Below are 14,017 nucleotides of genomic sequence, written 5' to 3' on the forward strand. Positions count from 1 at the left end.
AGTTTCTCATGAGGCTTGAGTGGGGAGGATGGCTCAAGCCTAGGAGGTCAAGGCTATAGTGAGTCATGATTGCACCACCATACTCCAGCCTGGACAACAGAGTAAAACTCTGTCTCTTAAAAATTTCTTTTTAAATTTAAAATTTAAGCAAGTCATGAAGTTTGTGGTGTTCTCATTCAGAATTTTTTACCTTGATATTGAACTCGATTACATTTATTTAAAACATGTTAAATTAAAACTACTTTGACTACATGTTTTAAAATTAAAATTATATCATACATGGTCACTATTGGAAAACCTGATTTACCTGTAAGCTTACAGTGTCCAGACTTTCCTCAAGGTGATCTTTTCTGTAGTTATCAAAAGCAGTTACTGTATTCTTATTGTCATAAGGGATTGAGTTCTCTACTGAGTTCTCTACTGAGATGGTATAGCTTTATTCTAAGCAACCACAATCTGAATGGATGCTTTTCTTTCTCAAGGTGATCCAATAAAGCTGTCATTAATTAAGAGGAAAATGCATTTCTTCTCCTTCTTACATATTTTGAGTTTTCTGATTCTAAATGTCCCCCGCTTCTTGTGTCAGAATTTTATAAGGGGGCCAAGTGAGGGAAGCATAGGCCTTGAAAAGTACCGCATGGTCTAGTCAAAAGCACAAGTCAGGCATATTGGATCTCTCCACTCTGGCAGAGTCTGGGTTACTAGCTTGTGGCATGCCTAAGAATTTAAACTCACCTCTTCTGCTTAAATAGCTGGTCCACTTTAGTGGGCTGGAAGCATCTGGCCAATTGCCTGTGGCTACCATTTTGTATCACTGAAAGCAGGGATGTGCTATGCTGGCAGACTTGGGCCAATTAGGAATTTTATTTGAACTTTGATGTAATTAATTATATAAATTTGACCTATTAAATTTGAGGAAGGGTTGTTTCAAAACACTAATTTTTGTATATCAAAAATAATGAGGCCAGGCACGGTGGCTCACGCCTGTAATCCCGACACTTTGGGAAGCTGAGGTGGGCAGATCACTTGAGGCCAGGAATTCGAGACCATTCTGGCCAATATAGTGAAACCCCATCTCTACTAAAAATACAAAAACTTAGCCAGGCGTGGTGGTAGGCATCTGTAATCCCAGCTACTTGGGAGGCTGAGGTAGGAGAATCGCTTGAACCTGGGAGGCAGAGGTTTGTAGTAAGTCAAGATCGCGCCACTGCATTCAAGCCTGGGCAACAGAGTCTCTGTCTTTAAAAAAAAAAAAAAGTCTGCCTTCTATACCCTTAGTTATATATACTTCCATAAACATAGTTAACAATTTCTTGTGTAAACTTCCAGAAATTTCCTATGCATATTAAATCAGATCTATATTAAAATATGTATCTTGTCTATCCTTTAATAAAATAGAAATGGGAGCCGTTCCACATATACATACAGTTTTACACCCTGCTTTTGGAACTTACTGTCTTACAGCCATCTTTGTATGCTAGCACATGTAGATGTTCTTCATTCTTTTTAAAAACAATGTTGAGTAATGTTATAGCTCTTTTAGAATTTGTCTAGCAGGCTTTCTGGTTTTTGCAGGAAAGTCCCCCCCCCCAAAAAAAATAAAAACTAAAAACAATATTGAGGATTTTCTAAAATTTTTTTGCTACCTCTAACAATGCTGCAGTGTAAATCCTTGTATATACACGCATCTTTGTGTACTTCTATCTACTGGTTAAATTTCTAGGGATAGAATTGCTGGGTCAAAAAAGTACTATCACATTATTCCCCAAATTTATATGCCAATTTAAAAACTAAGAATTTATGAAAAGTACCTAATCTAAATTTTGAAGGAGAATGAAATTAGGATTAAAGCTTCTATATGCACTATACATGTCTAAACTACAAAACATACTCACTACTAATACTGGACACCCTCATTTGGCTTGCACACATAGTATTTTCTTAAAATGGACCCAAAGTGAAAGAAAGTCTGTCACCTCAGCAAAAGAAATTAGGGCAGTCCCGTAGGAGGAAATGCTGATTTTAGGAACTGGTTTCAAAAGTCAGGTGAAATATTTTGCCCCATAATGATTTTATATTTGTAAAATTTAAGAAGCTATGTAAATATAAGCATTTATTTCTCTTTAAGTTTGAGCAGGGTATTTTCCTTTTATCCCTTGCAAATTCAGCCTTTTCTTAAATCTCCGTATCTCTGCCTCTATCTCCATAGCAACAATGTCCTCTGAAAACCTGATCCAGGTTCAAGAACATGCCTTCTAAACAATGATAGTGTTGGTATGATTAAAATGACTTTTTGTTAGGCAGCTGGATTTTCAATGTTTTTAAAATGCTGGTCTATCTCAACCAGACGCAATAGAAGGGGTGGCCTGTGGATTATGTGTTTGTCTTCCTTTTGTTGCTGGGTCATTTATATTTAATATTTTGTTTTTCTGATAATCTTAATGAATACCTGTGTAATATATTCCACAGATTTCAATGGGACAGATGTTACAAGATTTTGGAAAATTTCTTGGGATGTTTCTTCTTGTTTTGTTTTCTTTCACAATTGGACTGACACAACTGTATGATAAAGGATATACTTCAAAGGAGCAGAAAGACTGTGTAGGCATCTTCTGTGAACAGCAAAGCAATGATACCTTCCATTCGTGAGTGTCTTTTAAATGTTTTAGTAAATATATTTGTCTTTTAACCATCTTCTATATGAATTAGTATCTATAGAAATAGAACTTCAAATTTTAAGAAATTCCTTATTAATGTTCATAAACTTTAATAAATACTTATTTTTCATGAGTCACTATAGTAATCTTTACATACAGAATCTTAAACAGTGGGTCCAAGTTATTACCTTGTCTTCCCTACTGCAGTCTATCTTAACAGAGGAATTATTGGCATTTTGCGTGCTCTTAGCATTTTGAGCAATTCTTTGTCAGTCCCATATATTGCAAGATGTTCAGCATCTCTGTCCTTCAGGTATTAAATGTCAGTAGCAACTCTCAGTCATTGTTACAGCCAAAAACACTCACAGCTTCAACACTTTTTAAGAGGTCATTGGAATTGAGAATCATTAGAACTTCATGAACATTTTTTTCTCTAATGTATCATAAGGATTTGAACACCCTGTTTTGAGGTAAACAAAATACCTCCCCTCATTTTTAAATAAAACAATGGAGAAGGGGTGTGGAAGGACACATTTGTCATGTTCCTATTATGTGTCAACTATTCTTTAGTTATTTTGTGTGTCATCTTATGTAAAGAATAAGATTAATGAGTGTCAGTGTAGCCTTTACTATATACCAGACAATGCTCTAAGTGCTGAGCAAATGAAGCATTAGTAAACAAAACTATCCTGATGAAGCTTAACATTCTAGGGAGGTGATACAGGCAATAAAAAGAGGAGTAAAATACTTATTATGTTACACAGTGGTCGGGGCTACAAAGACAAATAAAGCATGAGCTAAAGAGCATCTGTGTGTCAGAGTTCAGTTTTAGCTAAGGAGCTAAGGAATGCCCCAGAAGAGATAGCATTCATGTGAGGATCTAAAACTGGTAAAGGAGCAAGCCATGAAGAAGATTTCTGGGGGAAGCGCATTTACAGAGAGAGAGAACAGCAAAGGCCAGTGTCCAGAGGTAGGAGCATGACTGGCATGTTCAAGAAAATGCCAGGCAGGCAGTGTAGATGCAATGTGTTGAATTGGAGGGGGAGTTGTAGGAAATGAAGTCAGAAAGGTAATGGGGATCATGTAGGACCTTTTTGCCCTTGTAAGGATTTTGAGTTATTGAAATTGAGTTATTTGAAGGTTTTGAGCAGAGGTGTGACAAAATCTAATTAGATATTAACAAATCATATAGGCTGCCTTGTTGAGAACAGACAGAAAGGCAGCAAGGGGTTAAAGAGTTATGAATAATTTATCTTCTTAGGGCCTGTCTCTTTGTTTAAAGTAAGACATATCTGTACTGTGGAAATCAACATCATTTTAAAATAAAGAATTGTTCATGGATTATCAGTGTTTTATTTAAATAATTTTGATATAAACAAATTATTCGTTTTTGCTAATTTCTTTAATTGCCTTTTAAACAGAAATGCAATTGTCTTTACAGGTTCATTGGCACCTGCTTTGCTTTGTTCTGGTATATTTTCTCCTTAGCGCATGTGGCAATCTTTGTCACAAGATTTAGCTATGGAGAAGAACTGCAGTCCTTTGTGGGAGCTGTCATTGTTGGTACATACAATGTGGTGGTTGTGATTGTGCTTACCAAACTGCTGGTGGCAATGCTTCATAAAAGCTTTCAGTTGATAGCAGTAAGTTCATTCTTTTAAAAACTTTATATTCTCCTCAGACCATACTAAGTGCATACAATAGATAAGACAGCCAAAGATTATAAGATTATAAGAATTGAAAAATAGTATTTTAAAGTTAACTATAGATTTTTAAAATGTAAGTAATGTATAATAATTGCAAATGTTGAACAAAATTTTTTCTACAAGGTGTGGAAACATCCCCCATATTTGTGTGTGTGTTCCTATTCTACTTTGCTTTTTAATTTGCCTTTTATATAGAATCATGAAGACAAAGAATGGAAGTTTGCTCGAGCGAAGTTATGGCTTAGCTACTTTGATGATAAATGTACGTTACCTCCACCTTTCAACATCATTCCTTCACCAAAGACTATCTGCTATATGATTAGTAGCCTCAGTAAGTGGATTTGCTCTCATACATCAAAAGGCAAGGTCAAACGGCAAAACAGTTTAAAGGTAAGAAATTAGAAGCTTGAATGGCAACATAAAAGTTTTAACAATTCCTAATCTCAGATATTTCTTAAAGCAGAAGTATGCAAGTTCCTTAAGGGCTGGGGCTGTGACTGACTTTTTTCACTGCTGTGTTCCCTAATGTATGGCATTGCATCCAACATAAAGTAAGGATTCAATAAATACTATTGAGAGTGAGAGGGCTGGGCGCGGTAGCTCACGCTTGTAATCCCAGCACTTTGGGAGGCTGAGGCAAGCACATCACTTGAGGTCAGGAGTTCGAGACCATCCTGGCCAACATGGTGAAACCCTGTCTCTACTAAAAACACAAAAATTAGCCGGGTGTGGTGGTGCATGCCTGTTGTCCCAGCTACTCAGGAGGCTAAGGCAGTAGGTTCACTTGAACCCAGGAGGTGGAAGTTGCAGTGAGCCAGGATCAAGCTACTGCACTCCAGCCTGGGTGACAGAGCGAGACTCCACCTCGAAACAAACAAATATATGTGTGTGTGTGTGTGTGTGTGTGTGTATACACACACATACATATAATTATTAAGAATGAGAGACAGTACTGAGATTTTTTTTTTACTTTTCAGATTCCTCCAATATATAAAATTTCATCTCATAGTTTTAAAACATGGGAAATATTCGAAATACCTATTCTGTCACTGTAGCTAAAGAATGACTACTAGAATCAGCTCATATTTTTCTGGTTCTTCTTGAAAGCCATTCAATACATCAATAATTCAATATATGTTACTATAAACCAGGGGTTGGGACATTTTTTCTGTAAAGGTCCAGATAGTAAATAGTTTACACTTTTCAGGCTGAGACAAAATCGAGATACTGTGTAAGCAGTGATACAATAAGAGAGAAAACAAATTTTCACAAAACTTTTATGGATAAAATTCAAAATATAACAATAACAGTAATAATTTTTAAAATACAGATCTACTAATGAAAAGAATGGAATTCCTTTTGGGAGGGGATAAATTTTCACTTAACTAGAGTTTAAAATTAGTGTTATTATCAATTGATGATAAATGTTCATCTGTAAAATCTATTCTTAGCTCACAGGCTGTAAAGTCAGGATATGGACCATATTTGGCCTGTGGGTTGTAGTTTGCCAATCCCTGCTATAAACTAAGGATTCCTAAGACTAATTTTTTTCAATCAAAATAAGCATAAAATTAAATTTATTAAACTAATATGCAGGCTATATTTGTTTTAAACAAGTGTTGAATATTATACCATGTAGTAGCAAAACTGTAGTCTAATAAAGCATTTAAAGATGTGTTTGTGTCTGTGAATATATTTTTGAACTCTACCTCATTTAAATATTGTTTCTGCATATCCTTAGTATCATATTGTTGTTTTGAAGGAATGGAGAAATTTGAAACAGAAGAGAGATGAAAACTATCAAAAAGTGATGTGCTGCCTAGTGCATCGTTACTTGACTTCCATGAGACAGAAAATGCAAAGTACAGATCAGGCAACTGTGGAAAATCTAAATGAACTGCGTCAAGATCTGTCAAAATTCCGAAATGAAATAAGAGATTTACTAGGCTTTCGGACTTCTAAATATGCTATGTTTTATCCAAGAAATTAACCATTTTCTAAATCATGAAGAGAGTAATTTTCAATAACAGATCCAAAAGACTATATTGCATAACTTGCAATGAAATTAATGAGATATATATTGAAATAATTATGTAAAAGCCATTCTTTAAAATATTTATAGCATAAATATGTTATGTAAAGTATGTATATTGAATTAGTTTTTTAAAACCTTCTGTTAGTGGCTTTTTGCAAAAGCAAAACAGATTAAGTAGATAGATTTTGTTAGCATGCTGCTTGGTTTTCTCACTTAGTGTTTTAAAATGTTTTCTTTTTATGTTTTAGAGGGGCAGTTATAAAATGAAGATCGGCAAATGTGGGCTGATCTCCTTCATAGGATACACTTGAAATATAGAAGTTATGGTTTAAATATCTCTGTTTTAGGAGTTCACGTATAGTTCAGTATTTATTGTTTAGGAGTATAACTTTATCTAAAATAATAGTCTATTTTTTTCTTTTGTATTTTGTTATAATCTTAAGCAACAAAGAAAAAACCCTAATATTTGAATCTATTTATGTCTTTCAATTTAAATTCACTTCAGTTTTTGTTATTGTAATATATTTACTTTTACATGGTTATAATCACTTTATATTTTTAACATTTTTTTCACTTAATATTTTATATATACATTTCCATGTATTCATGTAGTTAGTCCACATATTTAAATTTTTATAGAATTATATAGTTTTTGAAAAATATAGTCAGTAGATGTTTTATTTTTTAGCTAGAGCATTCAATTATGTTTATAAGTTTGCGTAGCTACTTGTCGACATTTGGTTGAATTTTTTCATATCATAATAGTCCTATTTTTTTTCAAGTTGGAGTGAATGTTTATAGTTTTAAGATAGGAGACACTTTATCACATGTAGTCACAACCTGTTTTGTTTTTGTAAAACATAGGAAGTCTGTTTAATGGAATGATTTGTTTTATATTTGGGAATGATTTGTTTTATATTTGGACTAAGGTTCTTGAGCTTATCTCCCAAAGTACTTTCCAGAATTTAACATAGCTTCTATAAAAGTGACTTCATACTTATTTGTGGATCATTCTTGCTGCTTAAGATGAAAATCACTGGTTTTTTAAAATTAAAGAATAAAATATGTGTTTAAATTTTTTGTGTGTTCACATAAAGGAATGTAGCTAAAATGTTTTCATAGGCTATTATATATTCTTGCAGCATTTCCAGTTAAGAGGGTATTAAGTATATAATTCTCTTCTTAACTGAATGTCAGATGGTCTTACGCCACAGGGTGCAGGTAACCCTTGGTCTGTAAGCACCACCGATCCAGGGATCATTGTCTAAATAGGTTAGTATTGTGTTTCATCTTGCTTTTGCATTTTTATTGTTTAATTTCTAAATTTTAAGTGTTCCCTCTTTGGGGCAAATTCTTATAAAAATGTTTATTGTAAAGTTATATATTTTGTCTACAATGGGATTATGCACTTCCCAATTGGGATTTTACATCTGGATTTTTAGTCATTCTAAAAAATACCTAATATTAAAACATTTATAGAGTGCCTACTGTATGCATGAGTTGAGTTGCCTATGAGGTACATTTTGAATGACAGCATCGTGTAAGAAAAAAGGTGAATAAAATTTGACATTAGATGATAAATGGATGGAGTCTGTCTATTGTATTACCAATTTTTAAAACTTTAGATATACAGTAGTCCCCCTTTATCTGCAGTTTCACTTTCCATGGTTTCAGTTACCCATAGGCAATCATAGTCCAAAAATATTGAATGAAAAATTCCAGAAATAAGTCTTGAGGTTTTGTTTATTTCTTAGAGACAGGGTCTCTCTTTGCCCAGACTCTCTCTGCAGTGGCACGATGATAGCTCACTGCAGCCTCGAACTTCTGGGCTCAAGCAATCCTCCCGCCTCAGCCTCCCAAATTGCTGGGATTACAAATGTGAGCCTCCATGCTCAGACAGTTCTTAAGTTCTAAGTTGTTCACTGCTCTGAGTCATATGATGAAATCTCATGCCATCCTGCCTGGGCATGAATCATCCCTTTGTTCAGCATATTCACAGTATAGACTATCCACCACTTAATCACTTAGCATCATTCTCTGCTATCAGATCGACTGCCATGGCATCCCACTGCTTGTGTAACCCTTGCTTTATATGTAACCCTAATTTTACTTCATAATGGCCCCACAGTGCAAGAGTTGTGATGCAGGCAATTTGAATACGCCAACGAGAAGCTGTAGCCTGCTTCCTTTAAGTGAAAAGGTGAAAGCTCTTGACTTAAGGAACTTCAGGAAAGAGAAAAAATGTACATATGGTAACATCTACAGTAAGAACGAATCTTTTGCCTGGGAAATTGTGAAAAAGAAAAAAAAATTGTGCTAATTTTGCTGTTACACCTGAAACTGCAAAAGTTACAGCCACAGTGTGGGAAGTGCTTAGTTAAGATGGAAAAGGCATTAAATTTGTGGGTAGATGGTATGAACAGAAGCGTGTTCCAGTTAACAGCAGTTGGGCTCAGAAGTATCTGTGGTTTCAGGTATCCACTGGGGTCTTGGAACATATCCCCTGTGGATAAGGGGGGACTACTGTGCCATGTTTTGAAATAATCTGCCAAAACAAAGACCTGTATGTGAATATTTCTAGAAGCTGTATTCATGCTGTCAAACTGAAAACAACCAAATGTCCATTAACTAGTGACTGGATCAGCAAATTGTACATCCATACAATGACAATTTATTCAGCAGTAAAAAGGAATTGTATCAGTCACAGAGAAACAGAGCTACTAGGATATCTGCAGGCACACATGTATGTGTGTGTATAGTGATTTGTTTACAGGGATCTGACGTTACACAATTGCTGGAGTTGGTAAGCAGTCTCTGTAAGTCTCTGTTTTTTCATCTAATGCTGGAGCAAAGCTGGAAGTCCACAGGGTAGGCAGGTGGGAAGAAAAGATGGATGTCAAGTGGGAGAGATCAGGGACAAGCTGGAACCCATGAAGACAGACCAAGTCCCATGTGACTCCTCACATCTCCAACTTTATGATGTGGTACCCTGTTGGAGGAGTGTTGCCCTTTGCCACTTGCTTTTGCAAGTATGTTGCTAAACATTCACTTGACCCAGGAATCAGAGAAGCTGAAGGAGGATCCAAGGAAAGGTGGGTCAGCTGTAGGCCTTGCTACTGCCCCATATTAGCAAAGTGAACCAGCAGATAAGTTACAGCACGTGTGAGCTGCAGAAGTGCCCGCATCAAGAACAAAACAGCTACTGCTTCACTTCTGCTGTCCAGTCTCGCGCTAAAATGTCTCTTGTAACTGGAAGCATACAAGGAAGGGAATTTTGGGAAATATAATTAGGCCTAGCCAAGTTGATACATTATAAAGCCACCGCAGGAACAAACTGCTGATATATGCAATAGCATGGATGAATTTTTAAAGTAAGTGAAAGAAGCCAGTCACAAAAGGCTACAATACTGCATGGTTCCATTTAGATGACATTCTAGAAAAGACAAAACTATAGGAACTGAAATCAGATCATTGAGTACCAGGGTCTAGTGGTCTAGGAGACAACTGACTGCACACTCATCAAACTGTATGCTTAAAAAGAGTAAATTTTAATGTATAGAAATTATGCCTTAACAAACAAGACAAAAAAATCTAAAATATAATGCTACAACATACTAAAATAAATAAGAAAATAGCAGTGGAATCTTCCAATTCATTACCACTGCCAAAGAAAGTGGTGCTTGCATATGCAAGTTGGTAGCCCATCACTCACACAGCACAATGGGGTACAGTAATAAATGCCAAGGTGAATAACTTTGTATTACTTTTTCAAATTCATTTTTGCTATTTGGGTTCTATGATTTTTCATTTAAATTTTGGAAACTATCAATTTCTAAAAAAAAAACAAAAAACAAAAAAACAAAAAAAAAACACTTGGGATTTTTATTGGAATTGCTTTCAAACTAGAGACCACTTTGGTAAGAACTGACATCTTAACAGTATTGTCTAAACTATCAACATGATGTAGCTTCTCATTTAATTAAGTCTTCCTTAATTTCCCTTAGCAATGTTTTATAGTTTTTAGCATTGAAATCTAATAGCATTGTATATTAATAACTAAAAAAATAGAATGAGATTCTACTCACATGAAATCCCAATGAAGACGAGGTTGCTTATCATTTAGTTATGTGTTCAGATTTCAAAGCTTAACATCTTTCCTTAAAGTAACTAGAGGTTGTTGTTATTAATTGTTTGAGGGATGCAAACCAACTGCTAATCATTGACAGTCTTTCTTAAAATGATAAAAACGGAAGTGCTCTTAATCTTATTAATAAATACTTATCTCTTTTCTACCTGATAAAGAAAACTTCGTTTGATTCCTTAGACTTCAAAATTTTTGTTTTCCTCAGAAAATACATGTATAAAATACCAAATAAATTGAGGGTATAGGTCCTGGGAGTAAACCAACTGGGTCTATTTATTCAGATTACACTAAGAAACTAGTAATAGTATCAGGGATAATCACTGCTCTGAATTTCTCATTTGTAAGTTAATTTATTAGTTTTCTGGCATCACAGCCCCATTCGTAAACAAGCTGTGTTTCTGAAAGATACACTTAGAAGAATTTCCCATTACAGTGCTTCTCTTCATTTGACAATTTCATATTATGTTTTCCTATTCTGCTCTCCCTACCCACTGACTGAAATAAATACTTCAGATATGCAACACATAAATTAGGAAAAATTTTATATGCTAGTTGATGCTTTAAAAATAACCATCTTCTGTAATCCCAGCACTTTGGGAGGCTGAGGCGGGTGGATCAAAAGGTCAGGAGATCAAGACCATTCTGGCTCACACGGTGAAAGCCCGTCTCTACTAAAGATACAAAAATTAGCCGAGTGTGGTGGCAGGCACCTGTAGTCCCAGCTACTCGGGAGGCTGAGGTAGGAGAATGGCGTGAACCCGGGAGGCGGAGCTTGCAGTGAGCGGAGATCGTGCCACTGCACTCCAGCCTGGGCGACAGAGCAAGACTCCGTCTCAAAAAAACAAAAACAAAAATCTTTAAGAGACATGATTTCTGATATAAATTAAAGTATAGTAATAAAAGAGGCAAAACAGCAGGTTTGTGTAGGAGGTAAATGTATTTAAAAAAAAAAAAAAATGACTATCCCAGCCAGTCCAATATGTGATAAGTAAGTTCCTTTTTTTTTATCCTGCTACCAGCAATCTGGAAAATTATCTCTCCCTCTCTCTCTCCCCATTAGAAAGGTTATTTACCTGTAATCCCAGCACTTTGGGAGGCCGAGACGGGCGGATCACGAGGTCAGGAGTCGAGACCATCCTGGCTAACACGGTGAAACCCCGTCTCTACTAAAAAATACAAAAAACTAGCTGGGCGAGGTGGCGGGCGCCTGTAGTCCCAGCTACTCGGGAGGCTGAGGCAGGAGAATGGCGTACACCCGGGAGGCGGAGCTTGCAGTGAGCTGAGATCCGGCCACTGCACTCCAGCCTGGGCCACAGAGCGAGACTCCGTTTCAAAACAAAAAACAAAAAAACGAAAGGTTATTTAATCCATCCTTCAATTTTAGGTAAATTTATTCTTACTGAAAGATAAAATGGGCCAGGCACAGTGGCTCACGCCTATGATCCCAGCACTTTGGGAGGCCAAAGCAGGTGGATCACCCAAGGTTGGAAGTTTGAGACCAGCGTGACCAGCATGGAGAAACCCTGTCTCTACTAAAAATACAAAATTAGCCGGGCGTGGTGGCGCATGCCTGTAATCCCAGCTACTCAGGAGGCTGAGGCAGGAGAATCATTTGAACCCGGGAGGCAGAGGTTGCAGTGAGCCAAGATTGCGCCATTGCACTCCGGCCTGGGCAACAAGAGTGAAACTCCGTCTCAAAAAAAAAAGAAAGATAAAATGATTGAGTGCTGTTTTAAGAATTTTAAGGAGGAAAATACACAAGCTGCCTCAGTAACTCATTCACTCATTCAGAAATTGAATTAATTCTGTGAGGTAATTCAGCTTCTCATTTTAAAATTCATTTCCTCCATTTTTATTTCAACAGAAAAAGCAATCACAATATTTTCTGTGTTTGCTTGAATGCAGATGTCTTCTTCTCCCACCCACCCCCGCTGACCCCAGTGACAGAGTCTCACAATATTTGCCAGGCTGGAAGTACAGTGGCTATTCACAGGGGCCATCAGAGCACACTACAGCCTCCAACTTTTGGGCTAAAGAGAACCTCCTACCTCGGCCTCCCAAGTAGCTGGGACCACAGCAGTGTGCTACTACACCCAGCCTCTTTCTTTTGAAAAGCTGTAAAACAAGACTAGGCACAGGAAGGAACAGTTCTCTCATTCTCTTCTGTATCCTCACTCTAAGTATGGTATTAGTGTTGAATGGCACAAAGTTATTAAATGAAAATTTAGCCATTATCCATTAGTGTAAATATTACAGGAATGACATCTAGTTTATTAAATACTCGTTACAATTGTGTGTTCCAGATCCTATTTTCTCAAACTGGATTAAAAGAAAACCCAGATTCTCTACTTCAACCTTCTAATTTAATACACAGGAAAACTAACATTTTGAGTAATTTGTCCAAGTTTATATACTGACTGACTTGAGATGCTGAATTCAATTTATTTTTCCTATCAGTCAATACATATCCAAAAGCTTTCCATTTTTGAATTAGCTTCTCATTGTAGGTTCATCTTGGTCAGCAAACAGAGCTTAAAGTCCCTACTTTTCTAAATGACTAATTTTTTTAAAACTTTTATGACAAGTGTCAAGCAGAGACAGCAAGATGAACAAGAGTTGGAGGAAGAGGATGGACAGGTAGGTAGTGAACATCGTAGGAAAGGGGGAGTTAGCCTCAGAAAGTAACAACCAGACCAGAAGGGACCAGAGTGTTTAGAGCAGACTGGTGAATTTCATTTCTGTGCCACTTTCTTTCCTTATCAATTTGAATATTCAGCCAGGCGTGGTGGCTCACACCTGTAATCTCAGCACTTTAGGAGGATGAGGGGGGTGGATCACCTGAGGTCAGGAGTTCGAGATCAGCCTGGCCAACATAGTGAAACATTAGCTGGGCGTGGTGGTGTGCGGCTGTAATCCCAGCTACTCAGGAGGCTGAGGAGGAGAATTTCAACCTGGGAGGCAGAGGATGCAGTGAGCCGAGATCACGCCATTGCACTCCAGCCTGTTCAGCAGAGTGAAACTGCATCTCCAAAAAAAAAAAAAAAAAAAAAAAAGGAATATTCAAGGATCCAGAAACCATTTAAGACCATAAGGGATCTCAGAAAGGATCCAATTCAACTTCATGTTACAGAAAAGGAAACTAAAGTTATTCCATTGCCACACTGTGAATGAGAATCCAAGTCTTTTCCCTTTTCACTCAGGAGGCTCTTACCTGCATTATGTTACTATTAATATCAGTTTTTTTATGAGATGAATTAATCAGATGTATGAAGTCTTGCTTTCAGCTTGTACATTTTAATAGGTTTCTATACTTAAAAGCTTCATCTCATTGTTGAAATCTAACCCAATCTTAGTATTAGAATGCTACAAGAACATCCTTTAGGCAAAGATGTTTCATTTATATCTAATCAAATTTTAGCCTTCTAAACTCAATTGTTGACTTGGTTTTTAAAAGGGAGAAGCAAATGACAAAAAA

At 36.5% G+C, this 14,017-nt stretch overlaps 1 protein-coding gene and 1 non-coding gene across 27 annotated transcripts in view; both read left to right on the forward strand.

Moving 5' to 3' along the window:
• TRPC1 (transient receptor potential cation channel subfamily C member 1) overlaps positions 1-7,979 on the forward strand; it is an 82,270-nt gene extending 74,291 nt beyond the window's left edge. For all 26 annotated transcript variants that reach the window (XR_012430775.1, XR_012430774.1, XR_012430776.1 and 23 more), the window contains 4 exons: positions 2,470-2,645; positions 4,099-4,300; positions 4,559-4,753; positions 6,126-7,979. Coding sequence is in view for 18 of the 26 variants with exons in the window: in XM_005546000.5 (XP_005546057.2) it covers positions 2,470-2,645; positions 4,099-4,300; positions 4,559-4,753; positions 6,126-6,353 (801 nt within the window). In the remaining 8 variants the exon portion in view is untranslated. The remainder of the gene's footprint in view (positions 1-2,469; positions 2,646-4,098; positions 4,301-4,558; positions 4,754-6,125) is intronic.
• On the forward strand, positions 1,524-1,585 carry LOC123572032 (U7 small nuclear RNA). Its single transcript, XR_006696377.1, has one exon. It is a non-coding gene; the product is annotated as a U7 small nuclear RNA (small nuclear RNA).
• Positions 7,980-14,017: the final 6,038 nt, after the last annotated feature.

Source organism: Macaca fascicularis, chromosome 2, assembly GCF_037993035.2.
Source record: "Macaca fascicularis isolate 582-1 chromosome 2, T2T-MFA8v1.1".
NCBI classification, from domain to species: domain Eukaryota; kingdom Metazoa; phylum Chordata; class Mammalia; order Primates; family Cercopithecidae; genus Macaca; species Macaca fascicularis.